The 21,919-nt window shown below is 52.0% G+C and overlaps 2 protein-coding genes and 1 long non-coding RNA gene across 5 annotated transcripts; 1 reads left to right on the top strand and 2 right to left on the bottom strand.

Annotated features, from left to right (window-relative positions):
• Positions 1 to 759: 759 nt before the first annotated feature.
• On the top strand, positions 760 to 16,566 carry LOC116908486. 2 transcript variants are annotated; one of them, XR_004388987.1, is made up of 3 exons: positions 760 to 933; positions 14,077 to 14,255; positions 16,328 to 16,566. It is a non-coding gene; the product is annotated as an uncharacterized LOC116908486 (long non-coding RNA). The 2 variants fall into 2 exon arrangements; XR_004388986.1 differs by lacking the exon at positions 760 to 933 and having other exon boundaries at positions 13,705 to 14,255.
• Positions 1,551 to 14,983, bottom strand: LOC116908484 (homeobox protein Hox-B5). 2 transcript variants are annotated; one of them, XM_032911640.1, is made up of 3 exons: positions 14,610 to 14,983; positions 8,002 to 8,500; positions 2,114 to 2,775 (listed from the first exon to the last, which is right to left on the bottom strand). In XM_032911640.1, the coding sequence occupies exons 1-3, from the start codon at positions 14,787 to 14,789 to the stop codon at positions 2,528 to 2,530; spliced, it is 927 nt and encodes a 308-aa protein (XP_032767531.1). In that variant the 5' UTR covers positions 14,790 to 14,983; the 3' UTR covers positions 2,114 to 2,527. The 2 variants fall into 2 exon arrangements, with proteins under 2 accessions (XP_032767530.1, XP_032767531.1); XM_032911639.1 differs by lacking the exons at positions 8,002 to 8,500; positions 14,610 to 14,983 and adding an exon at positions 3,446 to 5,584 and having other exon boundaries at positions 1,551 to 2,775.
• Positions 16,567 to 17,412: 846 nt separating the features above from the next.
• Positions 17,413 to 21,492, bottom strand: Hoxb7 (homeobox B7). The gene is made up of 2 exons (XM_032911760.1): positions 20,417 to 21,492; positions 17,413 to 18,208 (listed from the first exon to the last, which is right to left on the bottom strand). The coding sequence occupies exons 1-2, from the start codon at positions 20,814 to 20,816 to the stop codon at positions 17,949 to 17,951; spliced, it is 660 nt and encodes a 219-aa protein (XP_032767651.1). The 5' UTR covers positions 20,817 to 21,492; the 3' UTR covers positions 17,413 to 17,948.
• Between the last annotated feature and the right edge of the window lie 427 nt (positions 21,493 to 21,919).

Here is a 21,919-nt window from a genome sequence, read left to right on the forward strand (position 1 = left end):
TCTCTAAACATATCCAGGTAAAACAGCCAGTCGGGTGCCCCCAACACACTCCAGACAAACAAATCTCATCACGTTTATTTCCTGGGGGTTAGGGGAGATCCCCTGAAGGTAGCCTACAGTGAAACACCCCCCTCTCTAACCTATATCTCAGCAGCCCACACCCCTCCTTCTTGTCCCCTAATTTCCAAAGACATTATTGAAGGAACATGGATCCCACAAGACCCCCTTTCTCCACAGAGTCCGATGCTCTCTGCAAATAAACACCAGACACCTCCCATCACTGAAGCCTCACAAACTAAGCCCTCACTTCAGACTCCCCACTTCTCAGAACTAGGTATTTAAAAAAAAAACTGTTAAATTTCTCCTGTATCCTTCTACGGTCCCCCTGGAAACAAAATTCTCTTCTCCCATCCCAAACCCCAAAACTGCAAGGAAAGAAATCGAAAGCTGGAAGCGACTTACTGTGGAGTACTGGGCCTGGGCTGTAGCCACTGCCTTCCTGGGCTTTTCCGGCTGCTCTAAGCTAAGAGAGCGCTCACCTACCTCTGCCCCCTTCCCCACCACAGTGAGCAGTTAAAGTGTCACTTAACATTCTGGAGAATGTGAAATATACCGCGCGGTGTCAACTCCCCAAAACCATAAAACTAACTTTATGGACCTCACGTGACTTTCTCGAGCCAGTGAGGGGTATCTGTCTGACTTCTCGGCGATTTTTACGATCTAACTTCGAGATAAAACCCCTATCCATTTGACATCTAAATGTCATAGCGACTTTTGGGGTAGTTTGCTTTCGGCAAAGGGGGACAAAGTCATGGGGTGAGAGGGAAGGAGGGCCCAATACAGCCTCCAAGACCCTCACCATCTCTTCACCAGCTCTCCCCCCCCCCCCCAGGTCCTGTAAGAAGTTGGGCCCAGCTGGAAGGGATTGACCGGGTAAGTGTCCAGACTTGACTCTTATGCTCAGGGTGGAGGCTCAACTGGATGGAGGAAAACTGGGCCCTGGTCCTGGACCAGGCTGGAGGGGGAGTCAGAGGTCTTTCAGAAGGAACCCTAACCAAGAGGGGAAGGTCAGTCGGGACCCCTGGCGAGGAGGACCCCTTGAAAAGTATAGAGAAGGCCAAGTGTGACAAGAAACCTTTGAAATTGAGCAGATTTTTCCACCTTAGTGGATGGCAGAGCTGAACTGGGGTTTGGAAATGAGGCAGGGCATCTGGGTAGGCCTTTACCAGACTCAAAAGACCAGGGGCCTTCCTGCTCAGAACTTAGGCCCAAATTATTCTTCCTGGAGCCTTTTCCAGAGGCTTTTTCTGATCCAGCTGGTGGAGAACCAGGAAGTCCTGAGTCCAGCTAAAGCCATGTGAAGTTCCTGGACCTCTCAGTCCCCTGGGCAAGAAGGTCTCTCCTCAGTGACCAAGCCAAGGAGTTAGGTGGTTTTGAGGGATTTCTGCTGGGCTTCCCTAGGCCCTAGATTTACTGAAGATGGTCTTACACGAGGTTGTACCAGATGGTGAAAGAGAAAGGACCCTCTGAAAAAGACAAGTGGAGGGCAGTGGAGTGGGGGAAACATTTATTCGACTTCAAGGAAAAGCTACAGACATACCAAAAGCTAATCACTGAGACAGGCCTGGCAAAGACAGATTTCACCACGCGCGTAGCACAGCATCCACTCGCTCACTACAAATGGTCTCGGAAGCGAAATGGGTAAGAGAGGAAGTGATTGGCCTGACCCAGACTACCCTTATATTTACAAGCTTTGGGCCTTCTAGCCAGACCCACGGATTCACAGAGAAAAACCACAAGACATTTTACACTGAGGATTATTTCTGATTCCATACACTTCCAGACTAGGCCTTGTAGGGCCTACCAGGCAGCAGGAGCCTAACTCTTGCTCTTTTCCTCTCCTCTTCTCAGGATCCACACTTTGATCCTTCCCTAGCTCCCTTCCCACCCCAAGGAACAAGCTACCTGAGCCTAGGGGTGGGGCCAGGGTGGGGCTGCTGAAGTGGGAGAAAGACCAGTCATGGACTCCATTCCTAGAGCCAGCTCAGCTGGGCCCAGCACTACCCAGCCTCAACTGCTACCCCTCATGGAAGTTTCCAGCAGAAACTCAAAATACAGCCATCATCCTTTTATAAATAAGTTAGAACACAGACAGGGAGTGGGAAGTCACATTAAACATGCGAATTTCTTTTTCTTTTCTTTTTCCTGGGGAAAGGAGCGCAACCACAGACACGAGGACATTCAGAAACACTGGCAACTTGGGGCGAGCCAAGAGAAGTGGGGAGCACGGAGGGGAAATAATAATAATAATTATTATTATTAACAATAATAACAAGAATAACCAGTCCAGGAGAGAGGGAGCCATGGGAAGACCTAAGACCAAACGAAAAATTGTAACACAGGGCTGGGGTGGGACAGGCTCGTGGGAACTGGTCCCCAGCGGGCAGCGGCAGTGCAGGGAAGATTGGAAGGGTCGGGCTGGGGGTGGTGCGGGCTCTTGGGCCTCCCAGGGCTCCTCCGGATGGGCTCAGGGTTGGAAGGCGCTGCCGGCTGTAGCCAAACTCATACTTTTCAGTTTGTTGTCTTTCTTCCACTTCATGCGACGGTTCTGGAACCAGATTTTGATCTGACGCTCAGACAGGCAAAGCGCGTGGGCGATCTCGATACGTCGCCGCCGGGTCAGGTAGCGATTGAAGTGGAATTCCTTCTCCAGCTCCAGGGTCTGGTAGCGAGTATAGGCGGTCCGGGCCCTTTTTCCGTCTGGCCCAGTCATATCTAGAGCAGTTAGAGGAGAGCCCGGAGGCAATGTTATTCCGGTTAAAGGAGGGGGCACTGAGTGGGAGGGGGCGGGGAGCAGGACCCAGGCGTCCCCAGCATCCAGCTCACCGCAGCTCCAATCCTCCTCACTCCAGATGCCCGCATCCAGCCTCTATTTCTTCATCCCCCTTCTCAGCAGCCCCCACTTCTGATGGTAGTGAATGCTCCCGGCTTTGTCTCTGACTCCATCCCAGTGCCTCACCCTAGGCTGGGTTCAGGCGGCAGCTCAGCTCGCCCGGGAGGGAAGAGAGCCGCTACACTTTTGCCTTAGTAACCTCTATTTACAGCCCATTCCCCCTTTGCTAGCAGCAGTCTCAAATTTTCAGTAATAATCAGGACCTTTCCCCACAATACACAAATCCCATCTTTCATCCTAAAGCCGGTGACTGCTGGCTGGGTAAATAAAACCTAAGCTGACCGTGGCAACATTTTTTTTTAATGCTTACCCTCAGAAAACGATCCTGTTTGGCTCTATCTATGGAGCTATGGGGACGGTTTCGGACACTTTTCCCTCTTGGTGGAAAAAAAAGGAATCTATATTTGAGGCAAAGCCAAGCTTTGCTCGCCCCCACCCCCAGCACAGGGCAGGAATGCCGAGAGGACAAAAAAGAGAGAGATGGAGAATTACCGTGGCTGATGTGAAGCTTCCTCATCCAGGGGAATATCTGTGGAGTCTGCCCCTCGGGCGCGGCTGTAGAGGTGGCCATGGGCTCTGGCTGTGCCCGAGCCAGGCTCGGGCTGCTTAGCTGGCTCGCAGCTTCCTCAGGCTCAGAGGACGCGCTGGCCTCGTCTATTTCGGTGAAATTGGCGCTGGAGCTGGCTGGGGTCGCCTGGTCGGAAGGGGACGAAGCAGAGGGCTTGGCGCCGTGGCTGTCGCCGTTAGTGCAGGACAGTGACTCGGGCGAGGACAGGGAGCAGCTGGATGTCGCCTGCCTGAAGCGGGGCTCCTGGGCGGACGCAGGGAAGGCGCGCGAGCTCTCGCCCACCGCCCCAAAGTGGCTGGAGGAGGCCGAGGAGCGGTTGACGCTGAGATCCATCCCATTGTAATTGTAGCCGTAAGAGCCGGTGTGCATGGCAGCGGGATCCCTGTAAGAGCCGCTCAGAGAGCTGCCACTGCCATAATTTAGCAACTGATAGTCCGGGCCATTTGGATAACGCCCCGAGAAGGAGTTTACAAAGTACGAGCTCATTTGGGTGATTTTGGAGGGCTTGATTTGTGGATCGTGGTCGTTATAACCCTGTGCTTCACGATTTATGATGTATTAATGAATTATAGCGATGCACTGTACTTCGTTTTGCTATGTATGCGGCCAAATATGGGGGGGGTTAGAAGGGGGATGGGGGGGCGTTAGGGAATCACGTGCTTTTGTTGACCAGTCGTAAATTCTCACTGATGACCTCAAGAGGTAATTCATGCTCTATGGTTACAAATAATGACGATCGGAGAATCGTTAGGGCCGATTCAATGCGAGCCTCCGAGAGGGGGGAGAAAGTGAGAAGGGGGAAAAACAGGGAGAAGGTTGACGTTGGCCTCTGAGCAGAGCGCGCCACCTCCCGGCGATTGACGGGAGCGCGGGCCGCAGGCCGCCATGGCGGCGGAGCCAACCTCTGCTGGCTCTGTGCAACCGCCAAGCAAGAAAGAAACCCGGCCCGCAGCTCACCCACAGGGTCGAACCTTTAGGAAGATGGATTTGAGTCTTTTGCCTACTTCGTTAGGGTGTGGCTACCCCCTCTATTTATAGCCTCTCTGACATTATCATCATCATTTTATTTTAACTCTGGATAATATGATCAAAGATGTAGTTGCTTGATCTCCCCTCCTTAAGCTTTCCTTACCCAACTTAGGTAAGGAAATGGGGGAAAGGGTTAGAAGTTGTGTGTGAAAAACAATTATAAGAATTGTATTAGCTCAGCCAGGCCTGCTTCCTGGCTAGGCTTCGCGGCGGGTCCACAAGGCGAGCGAGCAGAGAGCCGCAGGACTGGGCGGGAGAGAAGCTGGAAGAGGCAGGAAAGCTCTTCGTTCTCCTGGGCCCCTGGGAAGTTTGGAATTTTCCTTCTGACCACTCATCCTTAGCCTAGGCCTAGGAACCGAGATGGACAGGGACCCTAGAAGAGGAACACAGCACGGGCAAAGAATAGAACGGCAACCGCCTGGGCGGTTAAGGTTTGGGTGGTAACTCTTATGCGGGAGTTTGGGGTTAAAACAGATCCCCTTTAACAAGCTTGCCAGATGCCAGCTATCAATTCGGAGGCCAGATCCGAAGCCTTGTGTTAGTGGTGGCTAATAATTGGAGAATTTACTGATCGGCCTTACCGCCTTCCCTGGGAAGGGGTTCGGAAGACCGGCGGCCCCTTGCTGAGCTCGCTGGGCGGCGAGAGATCTCCACAGCTGGGCCCCTTCTGCCAGACGGCTATTTTCTTTAAAAATAAAAATAAAAATAAAAGAGGGGGAGAGAGGGAGGAGGAAGAAAAGAAAACGGTGCCTGAAGCTTACGGCTTGGGTGTGGGTAGCAGTAAAGAGAAAAGTGAGCCATTTTGGGTTGAGAAGGTGAGACTAAAGGCCCCATCACCTGGCCCCCTGCCCTCAGGTCTCTGAAGAGCAAGATAAAGTCGGGCTCTTGCAGCCTTCTGCTCCCGGCTTCTCAGCCTCTTCCTGGCCATTGAGCTCCTACTTAATATGAGAAGGGGCACCCTGGAGCCTGTAGATGAGATGTGGAGAGATGCCCAGTGGCTCATTTTCCAGTCTCGGGCAATAGGCCCGGGATCCGAGGGCCAAGGCCAGCAGAGACAGCCATGTGGGCAGGCCAAGGCCAGGGACCTTAGCTCCGAAAGAAGGACAGAAAAATCTCTGCAGAGCGCGCCTAGACCCGCCCAGCTCGGTCTCTTCAGAGCTCTGGGCAAGGAGGCCTCAAGTGGAATCCCTCCAGAGTCTCACAACCAAGGCAAGCTTAGAGAACAAGAGGAAAAAGGCTTTCTCCATCTCGCACGTCTGAGTGGGAGAGGCAATTGTGAATTTAGCATCAGAGAGGCACGACCAACGCTGGGGCCTGGGAGGACCGATCGCTGGCCTCTGCTTTCGACTCCTCACTTTTATCTCAACTGTAACTTCCGAATTGAGGCCCTGGGGCAGACCATGGTTCTTGCCTTTGCTGTTCAGGCTCAGGGGTGACAGGGTGGCTGGGAGCTATGGAGGGGGGAAAATGACAGGGAAGGATTGGATGTGATTGAGCTGCGGGTTTTCACATCTTTATTATTATCATCATCATCATAATCATTATTAATAATATTAATATTATTACCGAAGTATTTCACGTCCAGAGCTAAGACAAGACTACAAACACAACACATAGAAAATTAATAAAATAGAACTTTGTTTTCTTCTGAGGCTCCTCTTCTTACTTCTAGGTAGTATGTGCTCCTTCCAGTGGCTTTGGGGAGGGGGTAGGAGAGACAAGTCTGGGGTCAGGGAGTCTTTCAGGTCCCTGCTGAAGGGACAGCGAATCTACCATTGAACCGTGCACGGGGGACATGGACGAAATGAGACTCGACAAGGACAAGAGCATTCTGCTCTGCTTCCAGGAGACATCAAGTGAGTCCGATTCTCAGTTCTCACCAGAGAGCCTGCTGAGGCCAAGGTGGGTTCTTCGGGGAGGGAGGAGGCGCTGGGGTGCTGGGGTGGGCATCCTTCAAGCGCCCAGGAAGAGCTCTGCAGGAGGGGGGCATCCAGGAAAGCGCTGGGCCCCGCCCGTCTTGCGCTGGACAGCAAGTGCCCAGACTCCCCCGACCGCAGAGCCTTCTGGGGCTTTCGGGTGCCCTAGGTTCCCCCTCAGACCTCTCCCTTCGCGTCCCCCCTCCCTTGGCAGCACCTTCACTCGGCCGGCTTTTCTTCCTCCTCCTCCGCACTGAGCTGAGACGCACTGAGCAGTTTGCTCTCCTTTTTCCACTTCATGCGCCGGTTCTGAAACCAGATCTTGATCTGCCGCTCGTCAGGCACAGGAGCGTGCACTGGATCTCCTGCGCCGCCGGCAGGTCGGTAGCATGTGTTGGTGAAATTCCTTCTCAGCTCCAGGGTCTGGTAGCGGGTGTAGATCTGGCAGCCTCGCCGACCGCTGAGCCCAAAAGAGGAACCTGTTGCCTGAGGAGGGAGAAACAGGGTGGGGTCACCACAAACCCAGCCCTCCCCACTCGGCCCTCAAACGTAAAGCTAGCCGGTCGGGAGTTGTCTTTTCCCCCTCCCATTCCCTGATCCCCGTTTCCCACTCCTCCAGCGCCCCCTCCAGATTCCCTCCTGGACTCCGAGGCCTGTGCTGTGCTTTCTTTCTGTCTAGACTTTCGGTGGGGGAGGGGAGGGGCAGTTTGACTCCCACCTGAGCTTGGGGGAGGGGCTGGCCAGGTGAGTCTCCTACGAGCTGTATCTTTTCTTTCCCTTCTTTCCATTCATCCAGCTCTCCCTGCCCTACTCGATGATAGATTCTGGCCCTTAATCCATAATGACACGGATCGATTCATAGTCCGCATTAACAGCTCCTCACTTTCGTGTCGTGCTAATGGACATCAATTGGGACTTGAAGCCAACAAATAAACCAACGTGTCTGAGACCCAGGCGCCAGTTTGTTCTTCTCACTCCCTCCGCCTGTCCCTTCTCATTCTTCCTTCCTCAGACTATACCACCCCTGTGGTAGTGTCTCACAGCTCCCTAGTACCCCTGTCCCCAGTTCCCCTCCCCCAGCCCAAGGGAAACACAATCCAGGACCCTGTAAACTCGCCCTTGCAGGCGTCATGCTACCCCTCCCCTTTCATGACGCACTCTTGTTTTTTAATGGGTGGTCTTTGGGTGGGACATCCCCCACCAGATCGGACAGAGAGAGGGAGAATATAGAGAAAGCAGAATCAGGGACTGAGTCCCCTGTCCCTCTTCCTGATCAATAATCCCTGGCCTGACTCTCCTCTCTCAGAGAGCCCTTTCCCCTGCCTTACTGTGCAGCTGGGACTTTGCAAACTTTGCAACTTCTGCGGGCAGGAGGACTGATCTGGAGGCCAGGGCCCAATCTTGCCCTATTTGCTGAGATGCCCACCTAGTTCCCAGTGGGAGAGTTGGGGTGAGAGGATGCTGACACTCGCTAGTTTTGCCTTTCTGTTTGCACCGCACCTCCCTCCCCCCTGCGCGGGACAGCGGGAAGTCACACTCACTGTTGCACGAATTCATGCGCTGCATCCACGGGTAGACCGGCGTGGAGCACTTCTGTTCCTCGGTCTCTCCGAACACGCTCTTGTCCTGTGCGCAGTCGGACTTGCGCGGCTCGGGGTGGAACGGGGGCGGCTCGTCGGCGCCGGAGAGGGCGCAGGCCGCGTCCTTCTCCCGGTAGAAGGCAGGCGCCGGCCCATAGTCACAGGGCGCCGCCCGACCATAACCGCCGCCGGCTGGTGGGTAATAGGAGGACGCCGCAAAGCCCTTGTCCTGGCCGGGTCCCGGCCCGTAAGGCGCGGGATAGTGCCGCAGCGGGTCCGCATAGCCAGACGAGTAGAGCGGCAGCTGGCCCAGGAAGGACTCCTGCCCGCTGGCCAGAGTGACGGGGAAGGTGGAGTTCACGAAATAGGAACTCATCGGGAGGGGAGGCGCGCGCGGCCGCTGCTGCTCCGCCGGGTTTATGATTTGTTGTGTTTTATAGTCCGAGCGCCGCGCCTATTAGTAGTATAGCCGAGATTGGGTTTTAGCTGAGGGGGGATGGCGAGGTGCCAGTGAGGGCCAGAAGGAAATACAACCATCTGATCCAACACTGACCAATGGCAGAGGCAGGAATTGTCAAATAGCACCCAGGAGGAGCGCAGCCTGCACGAGGGACCCGCGCACAAACCTATCAACCTTTTCCCCCTCCTCTCTCTCTCTCTCTCTCTCTCTCTCTCTCTCTCTCTCTCTCTCTCTCTCTCTCTCTCTCTCTCTCTCTCCTTTCTCTGATCCACCCCCTAATTCCACCTGGGATCTGCAAAAGACAATCTGTGCTTTTGAGGGAGGAGGAAACAGTTAGATGGAGATCATCCCATTCCCCAGTGATGAAATAAATACACCCTCCCCCCACCCCACGCAGGAATAGGGAAAAGTTAATTGTGTTTTCAGAAAAGTTAACCCCTGCGTGGCATGGGCCCGTTCCCTCAAGGGAGAGCTGGGTAAATGCCCTCGAATCTCGTTGAGAGAGAATGAAGGGGGAAAGTCTGTTTCTAGAATTTTGTGCTGGTAAGGTGGGGGGGGGCTCAGGAACGGACGGGTCCGCTTCTCTGCTTCATTTTAGAAACAAGGAAAGAAGAAGTACTCTCCTTCGCAGGTTTGGAAAATCATTTACTGTTTATGAGGTCTGTCTCCCCCTTTTAAGCTTAGGTTTATCCTATCACGACTTCAACCCAATTCTCGAGCTTAGAGGAGGGCAAACCAGATCCGTCTGCATAGAAGACCCAGAAGGAAATGCCAGGGGTATGTGAGCCCAGCTTCTCCCTCTGGCTGCTCCTCTAGGCCACTTGCTTCTGGCAAGCCGTCCTTACATCCTTGCGACCAAGACAGCTCAGCCATCCTGACTGCAGTCTTGACTGAGACTGGGGCCCTGGAGAAAGAAATTAGTAGTCCCTAAACTTGCTGATAAAGAGTGAAGGAGGAAGGGGAAACCCCAGCCTAGGGAACTTTACTTGTCTGCATCTCTATTCTTCCTGCAGCCCTCACTTGGTCTCTCCTCATCCATCTTATCTCTCGTGCAAAATGATGTGAAGATAATCCCTGGCTACAGATTTTTAGAATCAAGGACGTGCCCGTAAATCTAGATACTGGGAGAAATTGTCTTAGAAATATTGAAGTTTCAGACCTCATGTTGGAGCCCGAGGCTAAGCTCTCTCTCTCTCTCTCTCTCTCTCTCTCTCTCTCTCTCTCTCTCTGCTCTCTCCTTAAATTAGTCATTCTCTTTGAAATCCCATCCCAAGACTTGATTTAGATTTGGTTTTATAAGGAGGGAAGGCTGCTAAGTCCTCCTCGGGACTCAGTCACCATCTTCCAACCACCAAACTGGCATGCTTGCTCTAGCTCTAGACACTCACGACCCTCCTGTCTCTCAGATACTCTGCAGACCACCTCCCGGGCCTCAAGTTTGTATCACCTTCTCAGCTGCTCTAAGAGCTTGCGAACGGACGAGTATATCTATATTCTCTTCCTCTCTCATCCAAAGAAAATAAGGACAGATCCCAATCTTGGAGACACAGGATATTTCTAAAATGCCCACACAGGACAAACAGTGTATCCAACCTGAAGACAGGGAGGATTGGGTGTAAGATTGTGCCTGAGGTCAGGCCAGGCTGACCCACCTCTGCCTTGTTCTCTGGGCTCCTTTTTGTGGGCCAGCTCTGCCCATGGATAATAGGAAAGGGCTGAGGGTGGGTGATCAAGAGGGAGGATTTATTTGGCTGCAACGTGGCCTCTGAAGTTCTTTGAACTCAAAGCAACTGCTAGGCTGTCTCTTTGTGGCAAAATGACCATCCCCGGGTGTCTCTCTTAGCCTTAATCCATGGGGGGGGGGGCTGAAAAAGAAGCTCGACCCTCCTCATGTGAAGAAAACTGCATTGCTCTAGTCTAGAGATGCTGGGCCCATGCTGAGAGAGGAATAAGAGCTATTTCATCCAGGCAACAAGGCACGGAAGAGGACCCTCCCCACCCCCTTGCCACTGAGGCTGGGCCTTGGGCCTCAGCCTTTCTCCCTGGTCACAATGTCCTCATCATAGTAAATATGGTAGAGTTGCCTATGTAAAGTATGGTCCAAGTAAGAGGAGGCTTTCTCCTCTGATGGAGGCAGGAAATTAATTGCCTTCTCCTTTAGAGCAGCAGCCCCTGAATTAACCTCACCTCTGCAGGTTGCTTGTCTGAAGATGGAGCCACAACAGCCAGGGCTAGGGCGCCTGGAGTCGGGCATGAAAGGAAATAGCGCCTCATCGCTCTTATCTAAGCCCAGAGGTATTTATGAGCGTTTATTCATCTGATCCGTTTGTTTGGGAAAAAGAGCAGGCAGGCAGAGCTGGGCCAGAGACCGCCTGGTTTCTGGAGCCAGATCTCTCCGAATCTGTCTGTGGTTCTATCCGCCTCCGTTTGTCTGTCTCCACTGGGAAATACGTAGACACACAGCAGGCACCAGCCAGCTCTCCATTAGGGTTGCCGCCCCCCTCAGTCACAGAAGGAGGGATGTAAATATATACCAAGTCTTGAGTACACATCAGTGGGGTTGTGCTGATACCCCACAGGCAGGATTTATAATTGCGATTTTCTGTGCTTTGAGTCTGCAGTCCCGTGGGTAAGCAGGCACATCCCAGCTCCCAGAGAAATGTTGCTTAAGTCATTTTCAACTCAGGAGAGAAAATCTCCAGAAGAAAGGTAATCTTAGGAATGCCATTTGCCTGTATGAGGAGGACGTGAGACACTGTCTAAGCTTCCTATTTTCTCTGAGATGCAAAGCTCCCCTAGTTCCTTGGATAGTGGGTACCTTCTCCTATCCCACACTTTACCTAGGGTAGGGAGAATGAATATCTCTCAAACCCAATCATCCCCCTGGATTCTGACTGTCTGAAATGTTCCCCAGTAGTGCAATGTGTTGGCTCCCACAGATTGGAAAAAGGCTCTTTACTTGGACACTCTGCCCTAAAATCGACTAGTCCAAATCGAGGTACAAAGACCTCATTTCCATTATGCAAATGATCGGTATCCTCTCTGATCTTCTAGGAGGAGTGGGTAATCCTTCTCTCCTCCTCTGCTTCACCCTCACCCTAAGAGCCCCGAAGTGGTTCAAGTCCTGTACTAACCTGACTTCTCCCCCTTCCTTCTGGTTGCCAAAAGAAAAAAAAAAATTAGGAGGGCCCCAGACCTTCCTGCCAGATCCCTCGGGGCCTCCTGCAGAGTGACTCACTAAGCCGGGCCTAGCCAACTAGCCGCCAGATAGTCACTCTTGACACAGAGGGAGGAAAAAAGCTTAAAGATTTGCTCCTAAGGCTGATCTAGAGGCGTCTAAAGCTCCTGGCAGCTGTAATGGTTTGTGCCCCCCAGCACTACGCAGCCCCTAGACCCTCAGCTCCCAGCCAGACTTTAGTAGCACCTTGGTCAGCCTGGCACCGCAGGCAATTTCCTGGAGCCCCGCCCTCGCCCAAGAAAGGGGAGCCACAGCACCTTGAAAGGGGCAGCCAGAGCTTCCTCCCGCAGCTTGAAAGCCCGAGCTAATCAGTAACCGGTGAGACAGGGGCCAAGACTCCAACGCCGCGCAGTAGAGGCACGCACCCCGCCCCCGCCACCTCCTTCTGAGAAAAAGGTTCCGTTAACCGGTTATGAGAGATCCCGCAGGAAAGGAAATTACAGTGGTTTTGGTTTTTTAATGATTTCTCTTCACTCCCGATTTCCCACCAAAGCAATTTTTTTTTTTTTGCGTCGATTTCGCTTGAAACGGTCGAGAATGGGGGAGGGGACCAACACTCACTTGCAGACACCAACAGTTTCCAGAAAATTCAGTTCAACTCCTTCACTAAGGACTCGCCAGCTTAGGAATTGGCAAAAACCACAAACCAACTGGAAGAATACAGACCGGGTTTGTCTTTTGACAACCGAGTGGAACTGCCTGGTCGGCGCCTCCCTTGACGGTACCCCCTACCTCCCTTGACTGAGAAGAAAACTAAATAAACCTTGAACAGATTTGGCCTCACATCTCTCTAGCAGCCCCCAATCGTGTCTCGTGTCTTAGGTGGTGATGAGGGTCGTGGGTCTGAGCCCTCAACCCTTTGGCTCAGTACCCTCTGTCCGTGGGTTACAGTGTTACTCCTCTCGACTCCCTCTTCCTCTACCAGCCTTCAGGTTTGCGGCTGGGGTGAGTGGGGATCTGCAGGAGATGGGAGAAGGTTGAGGATAATGTGACAAGAGATTCATTCCGCGTTCTAATCTACACTCGGGGACTAAAATGCAGTAGAGGGCACCAGCGTGGACCGGAATCCCACCGAACCTCGCGCCAAGGGCTCTAAGCAAACCGGCAGGGCTCGGCGAGTGTCAGCCACTTGCTGTGCCAAAGCCGCCTGTCCCCGAACGGACGGTAGATGGCAGCAAACTGCATAATTTGGGTCAGAGGAAACTGTCTAAGGGGCGATTTATAACCCACCAAGACTACAAGGGGAGAAGACCTTTAGTTTGAGTGGGTTTGGGGTACCTCCCCCGCAAATAGGGGTCCAAGCGTCCTAAATGTTGGTGATCAATTTCGCTTGCTAAGAAACCAAGGTGTCTCAGCGAGGCCGGTTCAGGCCCATGTCTAGAGCTTTTTATCTGGGCCCCCAGGGAGCCCCAGTCTTGTGCCACAAGTGGCTACGTTTCCCTTTCCTAATAGCTCAGGAGGCCAATGTACCCACACACTCGCCCAGGACCCTCAAGTCCCAGACTACCATAAACCTGATCCTGAGCCTCCTCCACAGGCTCTTAAGAAGCAAGAAGACAATCATTCATGAAAACCAAACAGGAAAAAAAGCAAAAAAACGTCTCTTGTCCTTCATGCCCAAAGTCACTTATCTCTCTGTTACTGAGAGCTTCTCTGCGGACCTTTCGTCCCATTTCTTAGCCCCCACCAGCCGGCCTGAAGCCTACCAGCCACTTTAGGAATCTGTCTGCTACCCAGGAGATCTCCCCCCTCCCCCACCCCCAGGAAGCTAGGGAACAAAAATTGGGCGGTGAAAGACAGGACTCAGCTCTGAACTCAGCCTCCAGGAGGCTTTTTCCAGACCACACCATTGCATTCTTCAGTTAGGCTTCCTTTCGTGTTTTTTTTTTTTTTCTAATCTCCCCCCACCCCCACCCCCACACCAAATGAATTTTTATATACAAGCCTGAAAAGAACATGCTAAAAATCTCTTCCCAACCACACTTAAATCCAGGAAAGTTTGAAATGTACCCATATCAGATATGCATTTTTTTTTCATCAAAATCTACACATCCCACGCCAATAAAACACAAGTAACAGGATCAAATCACACAGAGACCAACAGACTTTAACCTACCGCATTAAAACCACAAAACTCTCTCCCTGCAGGCTCCCTCGGGCTGGCGGGAGTGGCCAGAAACCGTGGCAAAAGAGCTGGGCACTCTTCGGCTAGCTTCCTGAGGAGTCTCCCTCGATTTGGATTCCTTCACCCACAACCCTTTAATTTCAGAAATGTCTCCGAAGGAAGATAGCGAACGTTTCTCTGTGAATTGTTCTTTTTATATCACTCTAGAAGCCTCCTCGCCCTCGGCTGGCCTCTGCGGAGATTCCAGGCCCCACAGAGACCAGGACGTCCCTCAGCGCCACCGCCCCTCGTGCCAATGCAGCCGGGAAATCGCCGTTACCCACACTGGGCAAGAGAACCGCACGGGGGCAATCGGGGAGGCCAGGACAAGGGAGAAGTGGAGGGAGGTGAGCACAAACCCACAAGGGCCAGAGCGACTGCCCAGTGGCTGTAGCCCAGACATCCCCACCCTCGCTTTTACAGACCCCTCGCTGGAGCTCTCTCCCAGCTAAAAAGGCAACATAAAACTGTCCACATAGGCCCCTTTCCGTTCCTCCTCCCCATCTTCCCTGCAGCCGCTCCCCCTCCAGGAAGCAGCCACCCCTGTCTCTACTACAGAATTTCCTGGGAAGCCTCTCCCAGCAGCGCCCAGAGGTGGGGTTCAACCCGGTCTTGGGATGGGGGGAGGAGGGAGAAAAACCTAAGCCCCACCCCCTGCAAAAAAGGATGCAAAAGAATAAGAATTGTAGAATCTTCCTTACCTTTGCAGAACTTGGGGTTTTTTTTGCCCCCCTCCGGTTGCAAAAGGGTGGGGAGGGAGGGGAAAAGGAGCATTCGGTTTTCTTCTTCAGCTTCCAGATAATATTGTCCCAACCTGAGAGCCGTCGTTTCCCCTTCTCAGACTTGAGAGAGAGGTTGTTTCGCTTTTCTGACATTTGCATAGAAAATGGAGTAAGTTCTGGCTTTGAAAAATGCTAGCAGGCTGCAGTCCTGGGCAGATTGTCCATTTAGCCTTCATGATGACTAAAAATCCCAGATCAGCAAGTAAATTAACTTAAGAATCAAAATTATTTTTGGTTCTCTCTTTTGTGTAATTCCCACCCCTCCTTCCCTCTCTCACTCAGCCTTCTCTCCTCTCCCCCTCCTTTTCCTCTCTCTCTCTCTCTCTCTCTCTCTCTCTCTCTCTCTCTTGCTCTATCGAGCTGATATTGAAGTATAAAAATATCAAGAGGCTGGAGCCCTGAAGGACGGCAGTGCTCCGACCTAGGTGTGGTGTCCAAAAGAATGCTGCATTATAACCACCAGGGAAATGATAAAAAGTTCATGTTCACGATCGCCCGGCCACATGACCGGCGCCGGCCAATCGCTGGATTCAACCACTCATAAACTTCTATCACAAAGTTGTAAATTTTCATAAAACAACAAGGAATTTATTGCATTTCTTCATGGCTGCTCCACCAGCAACCCTTTTCTCCGTCGCCATCTTCTTTTCTTTCCCTTCTCTTTTTAGGGAAACCACAATCCGAGACAGGCTGAGATTTGGGGTGTAAGAATTCAGGGCGGAGAAGCCATAATGGTTCAGCTAGAACTGGGGTTTTCTCTGGAACCTCCACATTTTCCTCAAGAGCTCTGCCTGTCTTTTATAGTAAAAATCACCCCCCCCCCAATCCCCAGTCTTCCACAGGGACTGTTCTGAGGTAACAGGGAGGTAAGGCCAGAGTAGCAGCCAGTGTTAGGAGCTGCTATCTGCGTCGTGACAAAAAGAAAGCTCCTGTACCCCCTCTCCTTCTCTGATTACCCCCACATCCCTAGCCTAGAGACCGTGGGGTTCCCCCACCTGTGAGGTTTGCAGCTTGCAGGTGTGGTGTGTGTGTGGGGGGGGATCAGTCCACAGGGTCTAGTTTTTTTGCCTCGGGAGGGAAGGTGTCCTGGATGGGGGCCAAGCTTGATGTCTAGCAAGCAGATTCTCCACCTCAGCACCTCAGAAACTGGGGGAGGGAGAAGCCAGATCACTGCTTTTGGGACCAGGTTCCCCAGGAGAAATTTTTTGTGCTTGCCAGAGGTTGCTGCGGTCAGTTCTAGGGAAACCACAGGTTTTAAGGGCTGTTTCTTACAAATTCAAATTAAGCCGATTTTTCTGGAAACCAACCACCTTTTTAAAGACCTTTAGGTTTTAAGATAATGTTCTTCAATCAATCAAGGGTTTGTAAATGAATAAATATTAAAAACCAGCGCCCCATGTCTAGGTGTAAAGACACTATCATTTAGGTTTTTGTTCAGCGATGAAGGATTTATAAAATTCTTGATTTTATTTTAACAATAACTCACTCTGTTTTCCTAGGCTTTCTTAAAAAAAAAAAAAAAGCACACTACATTTTAGGTTGATTTTCTGGTAACTAAACTCAGAAAACGAAATAATCCCCTTTTTAAAAAAATTTTTTTTCCTTCTCTCCCTTCCTCTCCCGTGTGTGTCCCTCAGAAGGTTCCAGGTTGGCCGTATTCAAGAGCAGGCTGAGCAGCGCAGAGGAAGCCCTGGCGGCGCCGGCGCTGCCAAGCTTACTGCGTCCACCCACCCCAGCCCGGTAAACTCTCCGTCGCTCATGGGGACTGGTTTTCCTCCCACTTTAAAATTTTATATGGATAGCCCATGTCAATTTAGAATGAAATAGATTTTAATACGCTAAGTAAAAACAAATTGAAATAAAATAAAGGAATCACTCCAACGGAAAAATGTTTGCCGACTAAGTGGGGGAAACTGTGAGCGCCCTGGCAAGGAGGTTGTTCTGGACAGGCTGGGAGGCCTCTGCTTGCTGTCCTGGCCTCTGCCCAAACCGTCCCAGAGGTGGGATAGATGGGGCGTTCACCCCTCGATTTCCTTCCATTTGTTTTTGGAGGCCTACCATTTTGGATTTCATCATTTTATTTGTGGCTGGTCACTAGGCTCAGATTTCATGGTCTCAGTTAAAGGCCTGGATAGGAGAAGGTATTTGTAAAACCGGAAGATTTTAAATTGGGGCAGGGTGGGTGGGCATTTGGGGCTTGTGTGACTGAGCATATGGTCTCCTGGATGTATTTACTTGGGGGCAAATGTGACTCTCTGTTTAGAATCCAATGTGTGAATGTACACTGGTGTGTATTAACGTGTCTGTGAGTGACTGTGAACACGCGTTTGCTTGTGAGTGTGTGTGTGAATGTGAACGCATGTGCTCTGGGCACGGAGCCGGGGATTGTGTGAAAGCCTGTATGTATATCTGAGACTATATTAATGTCTGTGTTTATTTGTGACTGTAACAGTCTAGGCATTTGTATACTGTCAGCTTGTAAATGTGGGAATTGTGTGTTTTGATGGAAGGAGAGAGAGAGAGAGAGAGAGAGAGAGAGAGAGAGAGAGAGAGAGAGAGGTGGTGGGGTTCATTACTTGGCAGTCTCCATAGCAGGGACATCTGTAAAATAAAAATAAACCCAGCACAGACAGAAAAGGTCAGCAGAGGGGCTCTGGCACCCCATTCACTACCAACCCTTACACCCTCCCAGCCATAGGGAGAGAAGGAAACACAGCATTCATTGGTATTTAATCCTGTTTTATTTTTACCAGCCTTCAGATATACAGAAAGAGGTTCATGGATAGGACCTAGAATCAGCAGCCAAATGCACCAGGCTCAGAAGCTAGTGGATCCTCGGGGCTCCCTAAGACCCTTTTAGTACGGCTACTAGGAAGTATAGGGTAGGTGAGGAACCACAGGTTAATCCGCTCATCTGGGACCACAGTTCACAAAGACAGCTTCAAAGAGGGCTTACAAAACAGCAGGATGTTACAAAGACCTTACTAGCAACATAGAAAAGGGGAGGCACATTCCAGAAAGCCACAGAGCAGGTAGATAATGTCCTTCCCAGACTGTACAAAAACAGACCACACACTTTCCCATAGGTAGTATTTTTTTTTTATAGTAGTAAGAAACCCAAATTTCACCCATCTCTTTCCTTAATTTTTTAGACTTCTTCACTTAAATAGTTTGCCCCCTTATTTGAGTTCCGTGCTTCAGTTCCCATAATTGGGTTCTCCCTCTCTTCTCTTTCCTCCTCTTCCCTTTCCCTGTCTCTCACTCTTCCTCCTCTTCCTCCTCCTCCGCTTCCGCCTTGTCCTGGCCAGTGGTTCCTGGGCCTGAAGTTTTGTTCTCCTTTTTCCACTTCATGCGCCGGTTCTGAAACCAGATCTTGATCTGTCTTTCGGTGAGGCAGAGCGCGTGCGCGATCTCGATGCGCCGCCGCCGAGTCAGGTAGCGATTGTAGTGAAATTCTTTCTCCAGCTCCAGGGTCTGGTAGCGCGTATAGGTCTGGCGGCCCCGCTTTCGTTCAGTCCCTACTCACAGTATTTGGGGGTTGGGGGAGAGGGATAGGAAAAAAAAACTGTGTGAAAAACACCAGGAAAATTCAGACCTCCTTCCTAAGTGGTCTGATATTTGAGGGCCGCAGAAAAAGACCACCTTGCTGGAACTAAATTAACCCCTTTACCATGTGCAGAAAAATTCCAAACTTCTCAGGGCAAACATTTGTTTTCTTTCTTTTCTTCGTGTGTGTGTGTGTGTGTGTGTGTGTGTGTGTGTGTGTGTGTGTCCACAAGAGTCGTTCTATTTTTCAAGCTGGGTCTTGCTAGGTAGCCTTTGGCTGGTTTCAAACTAGTAGCAATCCTCTTGACTCAGCCTCCCCAAGTGCCGAGTGCTGGGTTCATAGGCCAGCCCCACCACACCAGATAGTGCCATTATCCACAAAAGGTGGTTTTTCTCAGCCTGGGGCTGCTGAAACCCAAGTAGTTGTCAGCTGCTGGCTCCTTGAGGCTCTATTCCAGAGAGGCTACCATAGAATGAGGGCAAATTAATCCTCAGTCACTCCCTGAGGTCATGGGCTCCAAGGTTACCCTTTCCCTTCAGATGGCCTTTGAGGTACAGGACTGCTCAGAGAACCATATTAGTGTCCCTAGAGTGGGGCCCCAGGCCTGATCTGAGAAGAAAAGAAATAAAAAGGCCCACAGGCCCAGTCCCCACCCAAACCTGCTGTGGAATAGGGAATTGGAATTGGTAGTCTGACAACACTTGCTTTCTGGTGTTTCCTTCCCAGTAAGTATCAAGCAAGGCCTGGCTACCCTACCCGCCTGCCTTCCTGCACAGAAAACCTAATTGTCTCAAGCAATCTTTGGGCTTCCAGCACTGCAAGGAAGAAAAGAGTGACCGTGGACTACAAGAGAGAGGAAGGTGAAGGCTCCTATGTTGGGGCTGAAGGTATCTGAGAACTTCTAGCACACGCTCAGAACCCCAAGGAGACTGGGGAGATGCTGGCATCAGCCCTCTGGGGAAGGAGACAGGAGAGAGGAGGGGCTAAGGACCTTAATTTCAAGTCAGCTATAAGCCAAGATGAAATATTTACGAGGGGAAAAAAGGGAGGGGGTCTTTGATAAACCAACCGGAAGGTCAGTTCAATTACAGGGTAGGTAATAGAAACCGTGAAGAACAATAGTCAAGAGCTGGTTTCCTCATGGCCCCCAACCCCAGGAGTCTGGGACTCTCTCTGACTGGCTTGGGCCTTCTGAGTCTTAGAGTTGGCTCCCAAGACCCTCTATCTTGGGGAAATGTAAAGGAACTGTGAGGAAGCTTTGAAGGAGACCTGGGGGAAGGAAGTCTTGGTGTCTTATGGTTCCTAAAGCAGCTGCTGGGTGGCTAAATCTTGATTTGGTTCCACGGAGTCCTAGCCCTCCCCAAAGTCTTCTTTCAGGAGTGATACCACCAAACTTGGCTGTTCTTCAGGGGCCCACGGAGCCCCAGGAAAGACACCTGAAAAAGCTATGGTCTCATGGGGCCCTTGCCAGCCTTCTAGCCCACCCTCCTAAGTCCACCAGGGGCAGGAGGGGTCAGTAGACTCATCGCTCTGGGTCTCAGACTAACTCCACCACTCTCTGGCTCTGCGTCCCTGGCTGGGTCCTCATTTCTTCTGTATCCCCCCTCCTCCGGCCAGGCCTCTAGAACCCACCTCTAATTGTCCTGATGGGAATAATGGGGGAGCGGGGTTGGCTAGAAAGGCAGGGGGAGGGGAGAATTGCTTAGCGCCATGGCCCCCTCCTCCATATCTTACCCAAGCTAAGGCTGGGGGAACACACCCAGAACTAAGCTCTCAGGCAGGGAAGGGGGTAGAGAGGAGAGAGAGACCCTAATGGCTATTCTCTGCAAACCCCAGCCTTCCTGGGCAAGACAAACGGCCTCGTCTCCAGCCCGTGCCGGCGCTGCTGATAAATATTTAAAGCTAAAAGGCCCGGAGGAAGGGTTGGGGGCGGGCTGGGGGCTTTGAGCTCTTTGGCGTCGGCAAAAAGAGATCCTCCAGGGCCTTGAGCGCACCAAGCAAAACTGGGAGTGGGGGGCGGCGCGCGTGGTCCCAGCCCAGACTTAAACGGCGTGGCTATGGCCGATCTGCAGCCGGGAGTAACCTGGACACAGAGAAGGGTGCCCTGGCCGGAAGGGAGCCCTTCTGGGGACTGTGGCCCGGACGTTGCGGCTCGGGACCGCTCAGAGCGCGGTGTTACCTGAGCTTCGCATCCAGGGGTAGATCCGGAAGTTACTCTCGGCCGCCAAGTCCGAGTCCCTCTGCTCCTTGGCGCCAGCCGCCTTGGCGGGGTCGCCCGGACACACCCCGGAGAGGTTCTGCTCAAAGGGCGCGCAGTGCATGTTGAAGGAACTCGGTTCGAGCCCGTAGCCGGCCGCATAGACGCCGGCCGCGCTCTGGCCCGCCATGCCCCCCCCGCCGGAGTACAGACCCTGCACCGAGGCGGAGAAGGGGGCGCCCGGACCTGCTCCATAGCCCGGGCGCTGGGGGTTGGAGGCAAAGGCGCAAGAAGTTTGTTCGGGGAAGGCTCCTGGAGCGAAAACCGAACTTGCGGCTGGATATTTAGAAAATAAAGCATTCGCATAATACAATGAACTCATAATTTGGCCGGATGATTTGTAGTCAGGGACGTTTTAGTGTCGGTTTTACGAGATTCCTTGATATATTACAGAATTAGAGTCCAGATTTACACCAAAAGGACCCCCTTTTTCCTCTTCGGACCACGTGACCCCGGCCCACGTGATATCCCCTCGGCCAATGATATAACGGCCTCCCGGAGGCTCCCAGTAATGTGGAAAAAATTCTGTGGCATTGGATTTATAAAATATGATCAATAATGAATGGGAAGGCCGAGCTCTGCGGATTGGGGCTGGGGGCTTAAGGGCCGCTGTCGACCCCCGCGGGCTGGAGGCAGCTTGCAAGCGAGATTTGGGGAGGAAGGAATTGAGTGGAAGAGAAAATAAATAACCGCTGAGCGATCCGTGTTGTCATCCCCCACCCATTTCCCCCAGCCGGTTACAGAGCGAGAGACAGACGCAGGGATTGAATGTTCGTAACTCGGTGGGTGCGTGCTGGCCGAATATTTATTAATTCGGGTTAATTCACCCGAGCTGCTGCTGTTCTCCCAAGAGGAGGGTGAGGCGAGCCTGGCTTCCCAGTTGTCTCTTAGTGCCCCAGTTGTAGTGACTAGATGTGATCAAGGCGTCCCTAAGGCAGGAATCCAACCCAATAGGCATTGGACGCTGAGACTTCTTGTGACAATAAAAAGATATACAAAAGAAGAAGAAGAAGAACGGAATGGGGGTGGGGAGAGAAAGGAAGGGAGGAGGGAGGTTTAGGTCTGGCTCGCTGCTTTCCCGGTTCCGGAAGGCGGATGCCTCACTCGGTGGAGCGTGGCTGCCAGGAAGGCAGAGGCAACGAAGGAAGGAAGGCTGCAGCAAGCCGCGGCCTAGAAACTGGGAGAAAGTGGCGACCTCCCAGAAAGGGGAGGTAGGGAGGAATCTCTTCCCTCTGCTCCTGCTTCCCCAACCTGAGTTCAAGAAAAAAAATGGAAATATAAACTCAGAAGCCTCCCACTGCATCTTTCTCACCACCCCCCGTAAGCCCCCTCCCCCAACACACAGAAGGAAACAAAGAGCAAAGCGGCAGGGGACACTAGCCACCAGCCTGGGCACATCACTTCTCCAGAGCGGCCTGGGCGCTG

The sequence above is a fragment of the Rattus rattus genome, chromosome 9 (assembly GCF_011064425.1).
Source record: "Rattus rattus isolate New Zealand chromosome 9, Rrattus_CSIRO_v1, whole genome shotgun sequence".
Lineage (NCBI taxonomy): Eukaryota > Metazoa > Chordata > Mammalia > Rodentia > Muridae > Rattus > Rattus rattus.

Bases quoted from the DNA above. Each gene is read 5' to 3' on its own strand.
- Hoxb7 (XM_032911760.1), bottom strand. From the start codon at position 20,816: ATGAGTTCATTGTATTATGCGAATGCTTTATTTTCTAAATATCCAGCC. The intron at 18,209-20,416 runs GTAACACCGCGC...TACTGTGAGTAG, and splicing joins CCCCTGGATGCGAAGCTCAG to GGACTGAACGAAAGCGGGGC.
- LOC116908484 (XM_032911640.1), bottom strand. From the start codon at position 14,789: ATGCAAATGTCAGAAAAGCGAAACAACCTCTCTCTCAAGTCTGAGAAG. The intron at 8,501-14,609 runs GTAAGGAAGATT...TACTACTAATAG, and splicing joins AAACCCCAAGTTCTGCAAAG to GCGCGGCGCTCGGACTATAA. The intron at 2,776-8,001 runs GTGACTTCCCGC...TAACTGCTCTAG, and splicing joins GAATTCGTGCAACAGTGAGT to ATATGACTGGGCCAGACGGA.